This window comes from Pseudophryne corroboree, chromosome 2 (genome assembly GCF_028390025.1).
Source record: "Pseudophryne corroboree isolate aPseCor3 chromosome 2, aPseCor3.hap2, whole genome shotgun sequence".
Lineage (NCBI taxonomy): Eukaryota > Metazoa > Chordata > Amphibia > Anura > Myobatrachidae > Pseudophryne > Pseudophryne corroboree.
Window position 1 is genome coordinate 463,133,274 of NC_086445.1, and position 20,175 is coordinate 463,153,448.

At 48.1% G+C, this 20,175-nt stretch overlaps 1 protein-coding gene across 1 annotated transcript in view; it reads left to right on the forward strand.

Annotated features, from left to right (window-relative positions):
• Positions 1-19,886, forward strand: part of MRM3 (mitochondrial rRNA methyltransferase 3) — a 34,411-nt gene extending 14,525 nt beyond the window's left edge. Inside the window, exons 3-4 of the mRNA XM_063953769.1 lie at positions 11,302-11,469; positions 18,840-19,886. Coding sequence (XP_063809839.1) covers positions 11,302-11,469; positions 18,840-19,393 — 722 coding nt within the window. The 3' untranslated portion in view covers positions 19,394-19,886. The remainder of the gene's footprint in view (positions 1-11,301; positions 11,470-18,839) is intronic.
• Positions 19,887-20,175: the final 289 nt, after the last annotated feature.

Sequence of the window (20,175 nt, forward strand, 5' to 3'; positions counted from 1 at the left end):
CTGAAATCTCTTCTGACCATGCTAGACAATGCTCGTCGTATATTGTCACAGCTTCTCACTATATTAAAGAGGCGGCTTCTGATGCCGGTATCCTGGCAGCCAAGGCCTCTACTACGTCAGTCCTGGCTCGCCGGATATTGTGGCTGAGATCCTGGTCTGTGGATCTGGACTCTAGAAAAACCCTGGAGGTACTCCCTTTCAAGGGAGATATTCTGTTTGGGGAGGACTTGAATAAGATTGTGGCTGACTTGGCTACTACCAAAACTGCCTGTCTGCCAAGTACCGCTCCTTCTGTGTCGAAGGCTAAAGGTACTTCCTTTCGTCCTTCAGGTAAAACAAAAGGTCAGGCATACAACAAGCAGGCCCGCACTTCCAAACCTGGTAAGCCGAAGCCCAAAAGAGCCTGGGCTGCCCGTCAGCCAGCTTCCAAGACCGATAAGCCTGCCGCATGACGGGGCGGGCCTACCCCTGGGGGGATCCCAGGGTGGGGGGCCGGCTACTAGGGTATACCCAGGAATGGTTGAAGACCACTTCAGATGCCTGGGTACGGGAAGTCGTCACTCGAGGTTACGCCATAGCCTTCAAACACCGACCCCCTCATCGATTTTGCCGGACAGACGTCCCGTTGGACCAGACAAAGGCAAACACTCTACATTCGGTGGTACAGACCCTCCTGGATACAGGAGTCGTAGTACAGGTGCCTCTTGCTCAGAGGGGCCGGGGGTACTATTCTACGCTGTTTCTGGTCCCGAAACCGAATGGGTCCTCCCGGCCCATTCTCAACCACAAGGCATTGAACAGGTTTGTGAAAGTTTCCAAGTTCCGTATGGAAACCCTTCGCTCTATAGTTCTGGCCTTGGAAACGGGGGACTACATGGTCTCCCTGGACATACAGGATGCTTACCTGCATATTCCTATAGCAGTGTCACATCCGCAATACCTGAGGTTTGCGATTGGCAACCTCCATTACCAGTTTCGGACGTTACCTTTTGGTTTAACTACGGCTCCGCGAGTCTTCACCAAAGTTATGACGGGGGTACTCCGCCGTCAAGGGGTCAGGATACTGCTGTATCTGGACGACTTGTTAATCCTGGCAAATTCCCCAGAACTTCTCCTACGTCATCTGGATATGACTGTCCAGTTTCTACAAGCCCACGGGTGGCTCATCAACTGGAAGAAATCCTCCCTGGTCCCTGCTCAGAGCATGGTGCACCTGGGAGCGCTATTGGACACTCACAACCAGCGGTTGTTCTTGTCTCAGGAGAAAGTCCTGAAGCTTCAGGACAGGATTCGTTGCTACCTTTCTCGTCCGCAACTGTCGATACATTCGGCAATGCAGGTGCTGGGCCTCATGGTATCAGCATTCGACATGGTGGAGTATGCTCAATTCCATTCCCGCCCCCTCCAGAAGCTGATTCTAGCCAAGTGGGACGGCCTGCCTCACCGGATCAGGTCTCACATGATCTCATTGACTCCGGAGGTCCGTCTGTCGCTGCACTGGTGGCTCCAGGACCAACGATTGTGCAAGGGCCGTCCCTTCTGGATATCCGACTGGGTCCTGTTGACGACAGATGCCAGTCTAAGAGGTTGGGGAGCGGTGCTGGAGCAACACTCCCTTCAGGGTCGGTGGACCAAGGAGGAATCTCTCCTCCCGATTAACATTCTGGAATTGCGGGCGGTCTTCAATGCGTTCAACCTGGCCCAGCATTTAATTCAGAACCGTCCTGTTCAAGTTCAGTCGGACAACGCCACCACAGTGGCTTACATAAATTATCAAGGCGACACTCGAAGCCGTTTGGCAATGAAGGAAGTCTCACGGATTCTACATTGGGCGGAACGCCATCTACCGGCCATATCGGCAATATTCATTCCGGGGGTCCTGAATTGGGAAGCGGACTTTCTCAGTCGTCGGGACGTACACGCCGGAGAGTGGGGCCTCCATCCAGGAGTGTTTCAATTCCTAGTGGAAAAGTGGGGCCTTCCAGATGTAGATCTGATGGCGTCTCGACACAATCACAAGGTTCCGTTCTTCGGAGCAAGGACGAGGGATCCTCAAGCAGCATTCGTGGATGCGCTGGCGGTGCCGTGGAGGTTTCAACTGCCGTACGTGTTCCCTCCGGTGTCACTCCTGCCCAGGGTAATTTGGCAGTTCAAGCAAGAAAGAGGAATTCTGCTTCTCATAGCTCCAGTGTGGCCCAGACGGCACTGGTTCTCAGACCTCCAGGGCCTATCGTCAGAGCGTCCAATTCTACTTCCACAGCGCCCAGACCTCCTCGTTCAGGGCCCCTGTGTCTACCAGGACCTAGCCCGGCTGTCTTTGACGGCGTGGCTTTTGAAGCTTCCGTCTTAAGAGCTAAAGGGTTTTCTGAGGCGGTCATTCAAACTATGTTGCGGGCCCGGAAACCGGCTTCTGCTCGGATTTACTATAGGGTCTGGCGTTCTTACTTTGTTTAGTGCGCGTCTAACGATTATGACGCTTCCAAGTTTAGTACGGCCAGGTTGTTGGCCTTTCTTCAGCAGGGCCTGGACTTAGGCCTGCGTCTGGCCTCCCTCAAGGTTCAAATATCTGCCTTGTCTGTGTGGTTTCAGAGAAAGATTGCGACCTTACCTGATGTGCATACCTTTACTCAGGGTGTGTTGCGTATCCAACCTCCCTATGTCCCGCCTGTGGCTCCTTGGGACTTGTCGGTGGTTTTGGAGGCGTTACAAGAGTCTCCGTTTGAACCTCTTGGTTCAGCTGACCTTAAGTGGCTTTCCCTTAAGATGGTGTTTCTGCTGGCTATTGCTTCAGCTAGAAGAGTGTCGGATTTGGGTGCCTTGTCTTGTAGTTCCCCCATATCTGATATTTCACCGTGATCGGGCGGTTCTTCGCCTAAGGTGGTTTCTTCGTTCCACCTTAACCAGGAGATCGTGGTTCCGGCGCTTTTTTCTCCTGATCTGTCTCCCAAAGAGCGGTCTTTGGATGTGGTAGGTGCTCTCCGTATCTATGTGAATAGAACTGCTTCTATTAGGAAATCTGATTCTCTTTTGTGCTGTTTGGATTTCACAAACTGGGCTTGCCTGCTCACAAGCAAACTTTGGCCAGGTGGATTAGAATGGTGATTGCATATGCTTATGTGAGGGCTGGTCTGTCAGCTCCTGCTCACATTACGGCCCATTGTACTCGGTCTGTTGGACCTTCGTGGGCGGCCTGCCGTTGTGCGACCCTTGAGCAATTGTGCAAGGTGGCTACGTTGTCTTCAGTGAACACGTTCATAAGGTTCTTTGCCTTCGATACTGCCCTTTCCCAGGATGCTTCCTTTGGACGCCGGGTTCTTGTGCCCGCTACAGTGCTTCCCCTCCCATAAGGAACTGCTTTAGGACATCACCTATGTCTTTCCTTGTGGAGTCCAGTTTACCCCGCAGCAGGAAAACGAGTTTTATGGTAAGAACTTACTGTTAACTCTTTCTGCGAGGTACACTGGGCTCCACAAGGCGCCCACCCTGACGCATTTAGCTTCATTGGGTTGGTATGGCATTAGCCGCTGACACTTCTCCTGTCGTGAGTGTGGTGTATGTGGCTACTAACAGTTGTCGTCTCTTTTCCTGCTACTGCATTGGGCTGGTTAACTAAAAACTGAGCTCCTGTGCAGGGAGGCGGGGTTATAGAGGAGGCGGCGCTATGCATTCTGGGAACAGTCAAAGCTTTTGAGCCTGTTGGTGCCTCGGATCAAGATCCTACTCTACACTAGAGATGAGCGCCTGAAATTTTTCGGGTTTTGGTTTTGGGTTCGGTTCCGCGGCAGTGTTTTGGGTTCGAACGCGTTTTGGCAAAACCTCACCGAATTTTTTTTTTTGGATTCGGGTGTTTTTTTCAAAAAACACTAAAAAACAGCTTAAATCATAGAATTTGGGGGTCATTTTGATCCCAAAGTATTATTAACCTCAAAAACCATAATTTACACTCATTTTCAGTCTATTCTGAATACCTCACACCTCACAATATTATTTTTAGTCCTAAAATTTGCACCGAGGTCGCTGTGTGAGTAAGATAAGCGACCCTAGTGGCCGACACAAACACCGGGCCCATCTAGGAGTGGCACTGCAGTGTCACGCAGGATGTCCCTTCCAAAAAACCCTCCCCAAACAGCACATGACGCAAAGAAAAAAAGAGGCGCAATGAGGTAGCTGTGTGAGTAAGATTAGCGACCCTAGTGGCCGACACAAACACCGGGCCCATCTAGGAGTGGCACTGCAGTGTCACGCAGGATGGCCCTTCCAAAAAACCCTCCCCAAACAGCACATGACGCAAAGAAAAAAAGAGGCGCAATGAGGTAGCTGTGTGAGTAAGATTAGCGACCCTAGTGGCCGACACAAACACCGGGCCCATCTAGGAGTGGCACTGCAGTGTCACGCAGGATGTCCCTTCCAAAAAACCCTCCCCAAACAGCACATGACGCAAAGAAAAAAAGAGGCGCAATGAGGTAGCTGACTGTGTGAGTAAGATTAGCGACCCTAGTGGCCGACACAAACACCGGGCCCATCTAGGAGTGGCACTGCAGTGTCACGCAGGATGTCCCTTCCAAAAAACCCTCCCCAATCAGCACATGATGCAAAGAAAAAGAAAAGAAAAAAGAGGTGCAAGATGGAATTGTCCTTGGGCCCTCCCACCCACCCTTATGTTGTATAAACAAAACAGGACATGCACACTTTAACCAACCCATCATTTCAGTGACAGGGTCTGCCACACGACTGTGACTGATATGACGGGTTGGTTTGGACCCCCCCCAAAAAAGAAGCAATTAATCTCTCCTTGCACAAACTGGCTCTACAGAGGCAAGATGTCCACCTCATCTTCACCCTCCGATATATCACCGTGTACATCCCCCTCCTCACAGATTATCAATTCGTCCCCACTGGAATCCACCATCTCAGCTCCCTGTGTACTTTGTGGAGGCAATTGCTGCTGGTCAATGTCTCCGCGGAGGAATTGATTATAATTCATTTTAATGAACATCATCTTCTCCACATTTTCTGGATGTAACCTCGTACGCCGATTGCTGACAAGGTGAGCGGCGGCACTAAACACTCTTTCGGAGTACACACTTGTGGGAGGGCAACTTAGGTAGAATAAAGCCAGTTTGTGCAAGGGCCTCCAAATTGCCTCTTTTTCCTGCCAGTATAAGTACGGACTGTGTGACGTGCCTACTTGGATGCGGTCACTCATATAATCCTCCACCATTCTATCAATGTTGAGAGAATCATATGCAGTGACAGTAGACGACATGTCCGTAATCGTTGTCAGGTCCTTCAGTCCGGACCAGATGTCCGCATCAGCAGTCGCTCCAGACTGCCCTGCATCACCGCCAGCGGGTGGGCTCGGAATTCTGAGCCTTTTCCTCGCACCCCCAGTTGCGGGAGAATGTGAAGGAGATGTTGACAGGTCGCGTTCCGCTTGACTTGACAATTTTGTCACCAGCAGGTCTTTCAACCCCAGCAGACCTGTGTCTGCCGGAAAGAGAGATCCAAGGTAGGCTTTAAATCTAGGATCGAGCACGGTGGCCAAAATGTAGTGCTCTGATTTCAACAGATTGACCACCCGTGAATCCTTGTTAAGCGAATTAAGGGCTGCATCCACAAGTCCCACATGCCTAGCGGAATCGCTCCCTTTTAGCTCCTTCTTCAATGCCTCCAGCTTCTTCTGCAAAAGCCTGATGAGGGGAATGACCTGACTCAGGCTGGCAGTGTCTGAACTGACTTCACGTGTGGCAAGTTCAAAGGGCATCAGAACCTTGCACAACGTTGAAATCATTCTCCACTGCACTTGAGACAGGTGCATTCCACCTACTATATCGTGCTCAATTGTATAGGCTTGAATGGCCTTTTGCTGCTCCTCCAACCTCTGAAGCATATAGAGGGTTGAATTCCACCTCGTTACCACTTCTTGCTTCAGATGATGGCAGGGCAGGTTCAGTAGTTTTTGGTGGTGCTCCAGTCTTCTGTACGTGGTGCCTGTACGCCGAAAGTGTCCCGCAATTTTTCTGGCCACCGACAGCATCTCTTGCACGCCCCTGTCGTTTTTAAAAAAATTCTGCACCACCAAATTCAAGGTATGTGCAAAACATGGGACGTGCTGGAATTTGCCCATATTTAATGCACACACAATATTGCTGGCGTTGTCCGATGCCACAAATCCACAGGAGAGTCCAATTGGGGTAAGCCATTCCGCGATGATCTTCCTCAGTTGCCGTAAGAGGTTTTCAGCTGTGTGCGTATTCTGGAAAGCGGTGATACAAAGCGTAGCCTGCCTAGGAAAGAGTTGGCGTTTGCGAGATGCTGCTACTGGTGCCGCCGCTGCTGTTCTTGCGGCGGGAGTCCATACATCTACCCAGTGGGCTGTCACAGTCATATAGTCCTGACCCTGCCCTGCTCCACTTGTCCACATGTCCGTGGTTAAGTGGACATTGGGTACAACTGCATTTTTTAGGACATTGGTGAGTCTTTTTCTGACGTCCGTGTACATTCTCGGTATCGCCTGCCTAGAGAAGTGGAACCTAGATGGTATTTGGTAACGGGGGCACACTGCCTCAATAAATTGTCTAGTTCCCTGTGAACTAACGGCGGATACCGGACGCACGTCTAACACCAACATAGTTGTCAAGGACTCAGTTATCCGCTTTGCAGTAGGATGACTGCTGTGATATTTCATCTTCCTCGCAAAGGACTGTTGAACAGTCAATTGCTTACTGGAAGTAGTACAAGTGGGCTTACGACTTCCCCTCTGGGATGACCATCGACTCCCAGCGGCAACAACAGCAGCGCCAGCAGCAGTAGGCGTTACACGCAAGGATGCATCGGAGGAATCCCAGGCAGGAGAGGACTCGTCAGAATTGCCAGTGACATGGCCTGCAGGACTATTGGCATTCCTGGGGAAGGAGGAAATTGACACTGAGGGAGTTGGTGGGGTGGTTTGCGTGAGCTTGGTTACAAGAGGAAGGGATTTACTGGTCAGTGGACTGCTTCCGCTGTCACCCAAAGTTTTTGAACTTGTCACTGACTTATTATGAATGCGCTGCAGGTGACGTATAAGGGAGGATGTTCCGAGGTGGTTAACGTCCTTACCCCTACTTATTACAGCTTGACAAAGGGAACACACGGCTTGACACCTGTTGTCCGCATTTCTGGTGAAATACCTCCACACCGAAGAGCTGATTTTTTTGGTATTTTCACCTGGCATGTCAACGGCCATATTCCTCCCACGGACAACAGGTGTCTCCCCGGGTGCCTGACTTAAACAAACCACCTCACCATCAGAATCCTCCTGGTCAATTTCCTCCCCAGCGCCAGCAACACCCATATCCTCCTCATCCTGGTGTACTTCAACACTGACATCTTCAATCTGACTATCAGGAACTGGACTGCGGGTGCTCCTTCCAGCACTTGCAGGGGGCGTGCAAATGGTGGAAGGCGCATGCTCTTCACGTCCAGTGTTGGGAAGGTCAGGCATCGCAACCGACACAATTGGACTCTCCTTGTGGATTTGGGATTTCGAAGAATGCACAGTTCTTTGCTGTGCTGCTTTTGCCAGCTTGAGTCTTTTCATTTTTCTAGCGAGAGGCTGAGTGCTTCCATCCTCATGTGAAGCTGAACCACTAGCCATGAACATAGGCCAGGGCCTCAGCCGTTCCTTGCCACTCCGTGTGGTAAATGGCATATTGGCAAGTTTACGCTTCTCCTCCGACAATTTTATTTTAGGTTTTGGAGTCCTTTTTTTACTGATATTTGGTGTTTTGGATTTGACATGCTCTGTACTATGACATTGGGCATCGGCCTTGGCAGACGACGTTGCTGGCATTTCATCGTCTCGGCCATGACTAGTGGCAGCAGCTTCAGCACGAGGTGGAAGTGGATCTTGATCTTTCCCTAATTTTGGTACCTCAACATTTTTGTTCTCCATATTTTAATAGGCACAACTAAAAGGCACCTCAGGTAAACAATGGAGATGGATGGATTGGATACTAGTATACAATTATGGACGGGCTGCCGAGTGCCGACACAGAGGTAGCCACAGCCGTGAACTACCGCACTGTACTGTGTCTGCTGCTAATATATAGACAGTATACTCGTAACTAGTATGTATGTATGTATAAAGAAAGAAAAAAAAACCACGGTTAGGTGGTATATACAATTATGGACGGGCTGCCGAGTGCCGACACAGAGGTAGCCACAGCCGTGAACTACCGCACTGTACTGTGTCTGCTGCTAATATATAGACTGGTTGATAAAGAGATAGTATACTCGTAACTAGTATGTATGTATAAAGAAAGAAAAAAAACCCACGGTTAGGTGGTATATACAATTATGGACGGGCTGCCGAGTGCCGACACAGAGGTAGCCACAGCCGTGAACTACCGCACTGTACTGTGTCTGCTGCTAATATATAGACTGGTTGATAAAGAGATAGTATACTCGTAACTAGTATGTATGTATAAAGAAAGAAAAAAAAACCACGGTTAGGTGGTATATACAATTATGGACGGGCTGCCGAGTGCCGACACAGAGGTAGCCACAGCCGTGAACTACCGCACTGTACTGTGTCTGCTGCTAATATATAGACTGGTTGATAAAGAGATAGTATACTCGTAACTAGTATGTATGTATAAAGAAAGAAAAAAAAAACCACGGTTAGGTGGTATATACAATTATGGACGGGCTGCCGAGTGCCGACACAGAGGTAGCCACAGCCGTGAACTACCGCACTGTACTGTGTCTGCTGCTAATATAGACTGGTTGATAAAGAGATAGTATACTACTAATATTATATATACTGGTGGTCAGGTCACTGGTCACTAGTCACACTGGCAGTGGCACTCCTGCAGCAAAAGTGTGCACTGTTTAATTTTAATATAATATTATGTACTCCTGGCTCCTGCTATAACTGGCACTGCCGTAGTGCTCCCCAGTCTCCCCCACAATTATAAGCTGTGTGAGCTGAGCAGTCAGACAGATATATAATATATATAGATGATGCAGCACACTGGCCTGAGCCTGAGCAGTGCACACAGATATGGTATGTGACTGACTGAGTCACTGTGTGTATCGCTTTTTTCAGGCAGAGAACGGATATATTAAATAAACTGCACTGTGTGTCTGGTGGTCACTCACTATATAATATATTATGTACTCCTGGCTCCTGCTATAACCTATAACTGGCACTGCAGTAGTGCTCCCCAGTCTCCCCCACAATTATAAGCTGTGTGAGCTGAGCAGTCAGACAGATATATATATAATATTATTTATATATAGATAATAGATGATGCAGCACACTGGCCTGAGCCTGAGCAGTGCACACAGATATGGTATGTGACTGAGTCACTGTGTGCTGTGTATCGCTTTTTTCAGGCAGAGAACGGATTATAAATAAAACTGGTGGTCACTGGTCACTATCAGCAAAACTCTGCACTGTACTGAGTACTCCTAATGCTCCCCAAAATTAGTAAATCAAGTGTCTCTCTAATCTATTCTAAACGGAGAGGACGCCAGCCACGTCCTCTCCCTATCAATCTCAATGCACGTGTGAAAATGGCGGCGACGCGCGGCTCCTTATATAGAATCCGAGTCTCGCGAGAATCCGACAGCGTCATGATGACGTTCGGGCGCGCTCGGGTTAACCGAGCAAGGCGGGAAGATCCGAGTCGCTCGGACCCGTGAAAAAAAACATGAAGTTCTGGCGGGTTCGGATTCAGAGAAACCGAACCCGCTCATCTCTACTCTACACCCCTATGTCTTTCCTTGTGGAGCCCTGTGTACCTCGCAGAAAGTTTTAACAAAGGTGAGTTCTTACCATAAAACTCGTTGATGATGATGATGATAATAACCATAATATCAGTGGCGTCACTACAGGAGTACGGGATGCTCCCAGGTGTCACCCACCGATTGGCGAGACCAAAATGCTGGCTCATGTCAAAGTGTGGGAGCTGGCACTGCTGCCACAGTCTTCAGGCAACCCGACATCTCTGGGACCCCCCGGAGTGATGAAAACGGGGAGTTGGGCCAAGAGGCCACGCCTTTTCTGGGAGGACATACCCCCTTTTGGCGAGGTATGTCCACCGCTCCAGGGGTCAAAATGCATAGTAACACCCCTGATGATTATCATCCTTTATTTGTATCGTGCCACAAGGCTTCCGCAGCACCTAAGTACATACATAAACAAATGTACAAGACAAAGCAGCACAAGTACATGGTATATAAACATTGCGGCATCAGTGGTCATAACACTGAAATAAGCATCAGGGTGGCAGAAACTAAGGGGTTGGTGCTGTTGTAGGGAGCATGGAGTAGAAAGATGATAGCCTAATGCTAGCCATACATCAGAAAGATATCTTTCCAACCGGCTGGTTGGCATGATAATCTGTCAGTATGTGAGAGCAAACAGTGAAAGATTTTTTTAGGTGGAGGGGGCGATCCACAGTGTGTAAAGCAGCAGAGAGGTTGAGGACAATGAGAAGCGAGTAATGGGCCTTGGGTTTGGCAGCATTGTAGGTCATTGCTGACGTTTGTGAGGACCGATGCAGTGGAATGGAGAGGATTGAAGCCAGGCTGAATGGTTCAAGCAGGAAGTGGTAGGAAAGAAAGGCAGTAATGTGGTTGTAGACCATACAATCAAGGAGTTTGGAGGCACAAGGGAGGAGAGAGAGGTCAGCAGCTGGAGTATTTGTTAGGATCAAGGGTAGGTTTTTTTTAGAATGAGGGAGACAAGGGCATGCTTGAAGGCAGAGGGGACAGTGCCTGATGAGAGGGAGAGATTAAGGAGATAGACAACATGGGAACAGGCAGAAAGAGAGAGGTGGTGGAGGAGGCAGGAGGGGGATAGGGTCAAGTGGGAGTAGGGGGGCTGGGTGTAGGTCATGACTTCATCTCCAGATACAGGGAAAAAAGAAGTTTGTTAGATGGTAGGTATGGTGGGGTGATCTGGGAAAGTAGGGGGTGGGATGCTGAGGGTCCGGTGGGATTGTGATATCCTGACGTATGGAGTAAATTTTGGATCTGAAGTAGGTGGCAAAGTCAAGGGCAGAGAGTGAAAAGGGGCGTTAAGGTGGGGGTGGGCAGAGGAGGTAGTTAAAAGTGACAACATTGAGCAGGTGGTTGATAATCTAAGATTAATGTAGTTTTGGCAGGAACCCAGAATGATGGAGCTCTAGCAGGCATATACAACATCACTTCCAATTAAACAGTTTTATTTTTTTATTTCTCTGCTGGTCTTTGATCTATATTAGCTGAAGTCTTATAGTAGAATGATTAAAAGCTTTACATTATCTTCAGGAATTTTTAGAAGACCTGATCACGTAAAGATGAAATATCCTGAAACACAACTGAAGAACACAATCCCACTATCGCTCATCTGTGACAACATTCGGGATCCTGGAAACCTGGGCACCATACTGAGGTGTGCAGCTGGTGCTGGCTGTAACAAAGTCTTGCTCACAAAAGGTAGTGTGGCTTATGTTTCTGAGCCAGTGCAGCCACTTTGTGAAATGTTAGTGTTCTGTATGAAAGTGGATCCTCCAGTATATCTCGGCTATGCAAATAGAGAGAGCACTGCTGCTACGTCACTGGCATTTAAACTTCCACTTGTACAGTACTCCATACGTTCCCAACTGTGTAGTTTTGTTTTGTAAGCCTTCTGATTGAAGCCAAAAGTGAATAGAAAGCTGCTTAGTCTGGAAGTTTAAACCCCTTTGATGCTGAGGGACCATTGTTGGCAGCCATTACACATTTCAAGAGGTAACTGTAAGGGGTAGATAAAGTAAAGCTTCTAAAAATAAAAAGTGGTGGTGTTGCTTATAGCAACCAATCAGATTCTAGCTTTCTCTGACGTCCTAGTGGATGCTGGGACTCCGTCAGGACCATGGGGATTAGCGGCTCCGCAGGAGACAGGGCACAAAAATAAAAGCTTTAGGACTAGGTGGTGTGCACTGGCTCCTCCCCCTATGACCCTCCTCCAAGCCCCAGTTAGGTTTTTGTGCCCGTCCGAGCAGGGTGCAATCTAGGTGGCTCTCCTAAAGAGCTGCTTAGAAAAAGTTATTAGGTTTTTTATTTTCAGTGAGTCCTGCTGGCAACAGGCTCACTGCAACGAGGGACTTAGGGGAGAAGAAGTGAACTCACCTGCGTGCAGGATGGATTGGCTTCTTAGGCTACTGGACACCATTAGCTCCAGAGGGATCGAACACAGGCCCAGCCATGGAGTCCGGTCCCGGAGCCGCGCCGCCGACCCCCTTGCAGATGCCGAAAAGTGAAGAGGTCCAGAAACCGGCGGCAGAAGACTTTTCAGTCTTCATGAGGTAGCGCACAGCACTGCAGCTGTGCGCCATTGTTGTCAGCACACTTCACACCAGCGGTCACTGAGGGTGCAGGGCGCTGGGGGGGGGCGCCCTGGGCAGCAATGATAATACCTTGTTCTGGCTAAAAATACATCACATATAGCCCCTGGGGCTATATGGATGTATTTAACCCCTGCCAGGTCTCACAAACACCGGGAGAAGAGCCCGCCGAAATAGGGGGCGGGGCCTATCTCCAGCACACAGCGCCATTTTCCTGCACAGCTCCGCTGCGAGGAAGGCTCCCAGGACTCTCCCCTGCACTGCACTACAGAAACAGGGTAAAAAAACAGAGAGGGGGGGCACTTTTTTGGCGATATTGATATATTAAGCTGCTATAAAGGAAACAACACTTCTGTAGGGTTGTTCCTATATATTTATAGCGCTTGGGTGTGTGCTGGCAAACTCTCCCTCTGTCTCCCCAAAGGGCTAGTGGGGTCCTGTCTTCGATAAGAGCGTTCCCTGTGTGTCTGCTGTGTGTCGGTACGTGTGTGTCGACATGTATGAGGACGATGTTGGTGTGGAGGCGGAGCAATTGCCGGTAATGGTGATGTCACCCCCTAGGGAGTCGACACCGGAATGGATGGCTTTGTTTATGGAATTACGTGATAATGTCAGCACGTTACAAAAATCAGTTGACGACATGAGACGGCCGGCAAACCAGTTAGTACCTGTCCAGGCGTCTCAGACACCGTCAGGGGCTGTAAAACGCCCTTTACCTCAGTCGGTCGACACAGACCCAGACACGGACACCGAATCTAGTGTCGACGGTGAAGAAACAAACGTATTTTCCAGTAGGGCCACACGTTATATGATCACGGCAATGAAGGAGGCTTTGCATATCTCTGATACTGCAAGTACCGCAAAAAGGGGTATTATGTGGGGTCTGAAAAAACTACCTGTAGTTTTTCCTGAATCAGAGGAATTGAATGAAGTGTGTGATGAAGCGTGGGTTAACCCCGATAGAAAACTGCTAATTTCAAAGAAGTTATTGGCATTATATCCTTTCCCGCCAGAGGTTAGGGCGCGCTGGGAAACACCCCCTAGGGTGGATAAGGCACTCACACGCTTATCAAAACAAGTGGCGTTACCGTCTCCTGAAACGGCCGCCCTCAAGGATCCAGCTGATAGGAGGCTGGAAACTACCCTGAAAAGTATATACACTCATACTGGTGTTATACTGCGACCAGCCATCGCCTCTGCATGGATGTGCAGTGCTGGGGTGGTTTGGTCGGATTCCCTGGCTGAAAATATTGATACCCTGGATAGGGACAGTATTTTATTGACTATAGAGCAATTAACGGATGCTTTTCTTTATATGCGAGATGCTCAGAGGGATATTTGCACTCTGGCATCGAGAGTAAGTGCGATGTCCATATCTGCCAGAAGAAGTTTATGGACGCGACAGTGGTCAGGTGATGCGGATTCCAAACGGCATATGGAAGTATTGCCGTATAAAGGGGAGGAATTATTTGGGGTCGGTCTATCGGATTTGGTGGCTACGGCAACAGCCGGGAAATCCACCTTTTTACCTCAGGTCCCCTCCCAACAGAAAAAGACACCGTCTTTTCAGCCGCAGTCCTTTCGTTCCTATAAGAACAAGCGGGCAAAAGGACAGTCATATCTGCCCGAGGCAAAGGAAAGGGTAAGAGAGTGCACCAAGCAGCTCCCTCCCAGGAGCAGAAGCCCTCCCCGGTCTGCAAAGCCCTCAGCATGACGTTGGGGCTTTACAAGCGGACTCAGGAGCGGTGGGGGGTCGACTCAAGAATTTCAGCGCACAGTGGGCTCACTCACAGGTGGACCCCTGGATCCTGCAGGTAGTATCTCAGGGTTACAGGTTGGAATTCGAGAAGTCTCCCCCTCGCCGGTTCCTAAAGTCTGCTCTGCCAACGTCTCCCTCAGACAGGGCGACGGTATTGGAAGCCATTCACAAGCTGTATTCTCAGCAGGTGATAGTCAAGGTACCCCTCCTACAACAGGGAAAGGGGTATTATTCCACACTATTTGTGGTACCGAAGCCGGACGGCTCGGTAAGACCTATTCTAAATCTGAAATCTTTGAACCTGTACATACAAAAATTCAAGTTCAAGATGGAGTCACTCAGAGCAGTGATAGCGAATCTGGAAGAAGGGGACTTTATGGTGTCCCTGGACATCAAGGATGCTTACCTGCATGTCCCAATTTGCCCTTCACATCAAGGGTACCTCAGGTTCGTGGTGCAAAACTGTCATTATCAGTTTCAGACGCTGCCGTTTGGATTGTCCACGGCACCTCGGGTCTTTACCAAGGTAATGGCCGAAATGATGTTTCTTCTGCGAAGAAAAGGCGTATTAATTATCCCTTACTTGGACGATCTCTTGATAAGGGCAAGGTCCAGAGAGCAGCTGGGGGACGTAGTAGCACTAACCCAAGTAGTGCTGCAACAGCACGGGTGGATTCTGAATTTTCCAAAATCTCAATTGACCCCGACGACACGTCTGCTGTTCCTGGGAATGATTCTGGACACGGTTCAGAAAAAGGTGTTTCTTCCGGAGGAGAAAGCCAGGGAGATATCCGAACTTGTCAGGAACCTCCTAAAACCAGGAAAAGTGTCTGTGCATCAATGCACAAGAGTCCTGGGAAAAATGGTGGCTTCTTACGAAGCGATTCCATTCGGCAGATTCCACGCACGAACTTTTCAGTGGGATCTGCTGGACAAATGGTCCGGATCGCATCTGCAGATGCATCAGCGGATAACTTTGTCTCCACGGACAAGGGTGTCTCTTCTGTGGTGGTTGCAGAGTGCTCATCTGTTAGAGGGCCGCAGATTCGGCATACAGGACTGGGTCCTGGTGACCACGGATGCCAGTCTGAGAGGCTGGGGAGCGGTCACACAGGGAAGAAACTTCCAGGGAGTGTGGTCAAGCCTGGAGATGTCTCTTCACATAAATATACTGGAGCTAAGAGCGATTTACAATGCTCTAAGCCTGGCAAAACCCCTGCTTCAGGGTCAGCCGGTGTTGATCCAGTCGGACAACATCACGGCAGTCGCCCACGTAAACAGACAGGGCGGCACAAGAAGCAGGAGGGCAATGGCAGAAGCTGCAAGGATTCTTCGCTGGGCGGAAGATCATGTGATAGCACTGTCAGCAGTGTTCATTCCGGGAGTGGACAACTGGGAAGCGGACTTCCTCAGCAGACACGATCTACACCCGGGAGAGTGGGGACTTCATCCAGAAGTCTTCCACATGATTGTGAACCGTTGGGAAAAACCAAAGGTGGATATGATGGCGTCCCGCCTCAACAAAAAACTGGACAGGTATTGCGCCAGGTCAAGAGACCCTCAGGCAATAGCTGTGGACGCTCTGGTAACACCGTGGGTGTTCCAGTCAGTGTATGTGTTTCCTCCTCTGCCTCTCATACCAAAAGTACTGAGAATTATACGGCAAAGGGGAGTAAGAACGATACTCGTGGCTCCGGATTGGCCAAGAAGAACTTGGTACCCGGAACTTCAGGAGATGCTCACGGAAGATCCGTGGCCTCTACCTCTAAGACGGGACCTGCTTCAGCAGGGACCGTGTCTATTCCAAGACTTACCGCGGCTGCGTTTGACGGCATGGCGGTTGAACGCCGAATTCTAAGGGAAAAAGGCATTCCGGAAGAGGTCATCCCTACCCTGGTAAAAGCCAGGAAGGAGGTGACTGCACAACATTATCACCACATTTGGAGAAAATATGTTGCGTGGTGTGAGGCCAGGAAGGCCCCGACGGAGGAATTTCAACTGGGTCGATTCCTACATTTCCTGCAAACAGGATTGTCTATGGGCCTCAAATTAGGGTCCATTAAGGTTCAAATTTCTGCCCTGTCGATTTTCTTCCAGAAAGAATTGGCTTCAGTTCCTGAAGTCCAGACTTTTGTAAAAGGAGTACTACATATACAGCCCCCGGTTGTGCCCCCAGTGGCTCCGTGGGATCTTAATGTAGTTTTGGATTTTCTCAAATCCCATTGGTTTGAGCCACTCAAATCGGTGGATTTGAAATATCTTACATGGAAAGTAACCATGCTACTGGCCCTGGCTTCAGCCAGGAGAGTGTCAGAATTGGCGGCTTTATCGTATAAAAGCCCATATCTGATTTTCTATTCGGACAGGGCAGAACTGCGGACGCGTCCTCAGTTTCTGCCTAAGGTGGTTTCAGCGTTTCACCTGAACCAGCCTATTGTGGTGCCTGCGGCTACTAGCGATTTGGAGGATTCCAAGTTGCTGGACGTTGTCAGGGCATTGAAAATATATATTTCAAGGACGGCTGGAGTCAGAAAATCTAACTCGCTGTTTATACTGTATGCACCCAACAAGCTGGGTGCTCCTGCTTCTAAGCAGACGATTGCTCGTTGGATTTGTAGCACAATTCAACTTGCACATTCTGTGGCAGGCCTGCCACAGCCTAAATCTATCAAGGCCCATTCCACAAGGAAGGTGGGCTCATCTTGGGCGGCTGCCCGAGGGGTCTCGGCATTACAACTCTGCCGAGCAGCTACGTGGTCGGGGGAGAACACGTTTGTAAAATTCTACAAATGTGATACCCTGGCTAAAGAGGACCTGGAGTTCTCTCATTCGGTGCTGCAGAGTCATCCGCACTCTCCCGCCCGTTTGGGAGCTTTGGTATAATCCCCATGGTCCTGACGGAGTCCCAGCATCCACTAGGACGTCAGAGAAAATAAGATTTTACTTACCGATAAATCTATTTCTCGTAGTCCGTAGTGGATGCTGGGCGCCCATCCCAAGTGCGGATTGTCTGCAATACTTGTACATAGTTATTGTTACAAAAAAATCGGGTTGTTATTGTTGTGAGCCGTCTGTTCAGAGGCTCCTACGTTTGTCATACTGTTAACTGGGTTCAGATCACAAGTTGTACGGTGTGATTGGTGTGGCTGGTATGAGTCTTACCCGGGATTCAGAATCCTTCCTTATTGTGTACGCTCGTCCGGGCACAGTATCTTAACTGAGGCTTGGAGGAGGGTCATAGGGGGAGGAGCCAGTGCACACCACCTAGTCCTAAAGCTTTTATTTTTGTGCCCTGTCTCCTGCGGAGCCGCTAATCCCCATGGTCCTGACGGAGTCCCAGCATCCACTACGGACTACGAGAAATAGATTTATCGGTAAGTAAAATCTTATTATTTCTCTTTTGAATCCTAGAATGACAATCTGATTGGTTGCCACGTGCAACGCAACCACTTTTCGTTTTTAGAAGTTTTAGTAAGTCTACCCCTAAGTGTAACACAGAAGTTGAAAAGTGGTATTATTTTAGCTTATCAGGTTATAGTTTGATTAGTCTCATTCCTCTACAAAGAATGGATAATTAGTAACTTGTATTTTCAGAATTCCAGGGATAAGTAGTTGGGGGCCCATTGCAGTTCAAATATTCGGGTGAGGTGAGCCTATGGTGACCATTTGATGCATCATCTAATTGTAATTCACATTCTTAATGTAAATAATTCTGCTAGCTAATATTACTTTTTATTCAGAAAACTACAGATGAGATATGAATGTAGAATTGTGCTGGTGTACAATATACTTTAAATGGCTGTTTGTTGCTTTGTGAGCATTTGTACCTAATGGCTGGTTGGTTAGTAGACAGTTGACAATAGTACATTTTCACATAGACACATAGTGTGCAGAAATCTAGTTCGAAACACATTGCATTCTATGGGGCATATTCATTTGGGAGTGCATTTCATTTTTCAAAAAAAATCTTGCACCGGAGGGTTTTTCCTGCAGGTGCAAGATTTTAGTTATTCAATCAGGTGTCAGGTTTTCAGGGGGGTTTTCTTGCAGTGCTCAATATTTTTATTTTTGAACAACCCCAAAGCTTGTGTGTTTTTTTTTTTCCTAAAATCCATCTTTTAAGGAACAATTGTGGGGACATGCTTTGGAACCTTTTGAATACCTCCCCAAATAACTAATTTAGCAGTTGGAATTTCTAATTGGCTTATTTAGTCCATAATTACCCAGCATCTGCAGCGCTATCCTTGTCCGCTTCTTTTCTCGGCATCACAGACAGCAGCTTTGCAAGGGCCGGGCACAGGTACTACCCTACACCCCCTCCCTGCACATACTGTACTACACTACCACTAGCCATGTACACACTGCATTACACTACCGCTCACATGCTTCCTGCACACACTACACTACACCTAACCCTACACTCCTCACCCACACACAATGCACTACACTGCTCTAACCTTGCACCCCTCCCTCATACAGCACTGGAAACCTGCCAACAGCTGCATGCTAACTTAAAAAAAAAAATCCCCTAGTGCGGAATTTTTTCTGCAAAAATATCTGCAACCACTTCTTTTTTTTTTTTTCTTCTATTTTTATTGAATGCCGCGGGTATCTGGAGCATGCTTACTGGCGGTAATTAAACATTAAATATGCTCCTATGGGTGTATTCTTTTTAATAATGAGTAGACTAAACATACCTATTTCTGTGTGTACATTTCCAGGCTGTGTGGACGCATGGGAACCTAAAGTCATCAGAGCTGGCATGGGGGCTCACTTCCGCTTGCCAATAATCACCAGCTTAGAATGGGATACTATCTCAAACTATCTCTCTGAAGATATCAAAGTGTTTGTGGCAGACACATTCTGGCAGCATATCTCTAATCAGACTGAATGTCCCTCTGTAAAAGCAGAGTGTACATCTGAAAAAGCTATTGACTATGGATGGATTTCCACTGATCCTAGAAGATTACAGCAACTTAAAGATGATGATTATTACACCTCAGATGAGGAAGATAGACAGGATGAGAAAGCACTGGAGATGCCCAGAGTACCCATCCAAAGTTATCATGAACAATGGGCAAGGGGCCCAAGTGCAATTGTGATTGGAGGGGAGACGCATGGCTTGAGTGTGGAGTCCCTGCAGCTGGCTGAGGTATCAGGTGGCAGGAGACTGTACATTCCTGTTGTGCCAGATGTAGAAAGTTTAAATTCAGCCATGGCAGCAAGTATTCTCTTGTTTGAAGGAAAAAGACAGTTACAGCTGAGAAGTCCGTAAATACAGTTCTGTTCTGCACTGCACACATCTAAAGAGTCTACATCTTGAGAGGTCTGGCATGCCAAGCTCACATCTTTCTGATATGATATTGTTCATAAACCATAAAAGCCTGTACCCCTTGTAAAGATGGTACAAGCAGTCTGATTATTATTCCTTGGCTATGGATGAAAATCTGGGACTCCTGGAATGAGGCTAGGGACTATTGCATGTTGGGGGAAAAATGGCAAATGTTTCCTTATACAATGCACAAGAGTTATTCCAATGCAAATATCAGTCCTGGTGGCGAAGAAGCAAAAAAAAAAAAAAAAAAAGATGATAAAACTGGTGTGGCCCATGACCTATATTTTCCAGGGAGCTAATATGTGAAGGGACATTTTAAGCCTTCTGGTGCCTTCAAATTGTAGATCAATATAAAATATGGTCTCATAAAATAAATACTTCTATAATAAAGTTTTCTTATTATATTTGAAATTTTACCTTTGTGACAAATTGGCATTAAAAAAAGGCAGCGCTTTGGGTTGGGTACACCAAACCTTAGTGGGAGATTCAAGAAGGTGTGGGGTTTACCCTGCAGCTAATAGAGCTTGCTGCCTGATTAAATTAGTTGCAGATAAATAATCTAATTAAGAATGACTATCAGAATAAGACCATCCTAAATTGTCCTACTTACAAATAATTTATAGCTACATTACCAGATTCTTTCCTATAACTATATTCACTCCTACTCTACTGTGTAAGGTACATCCAAGAAACTGGATTAAGAGCGTCCGCTCCGATCGCCA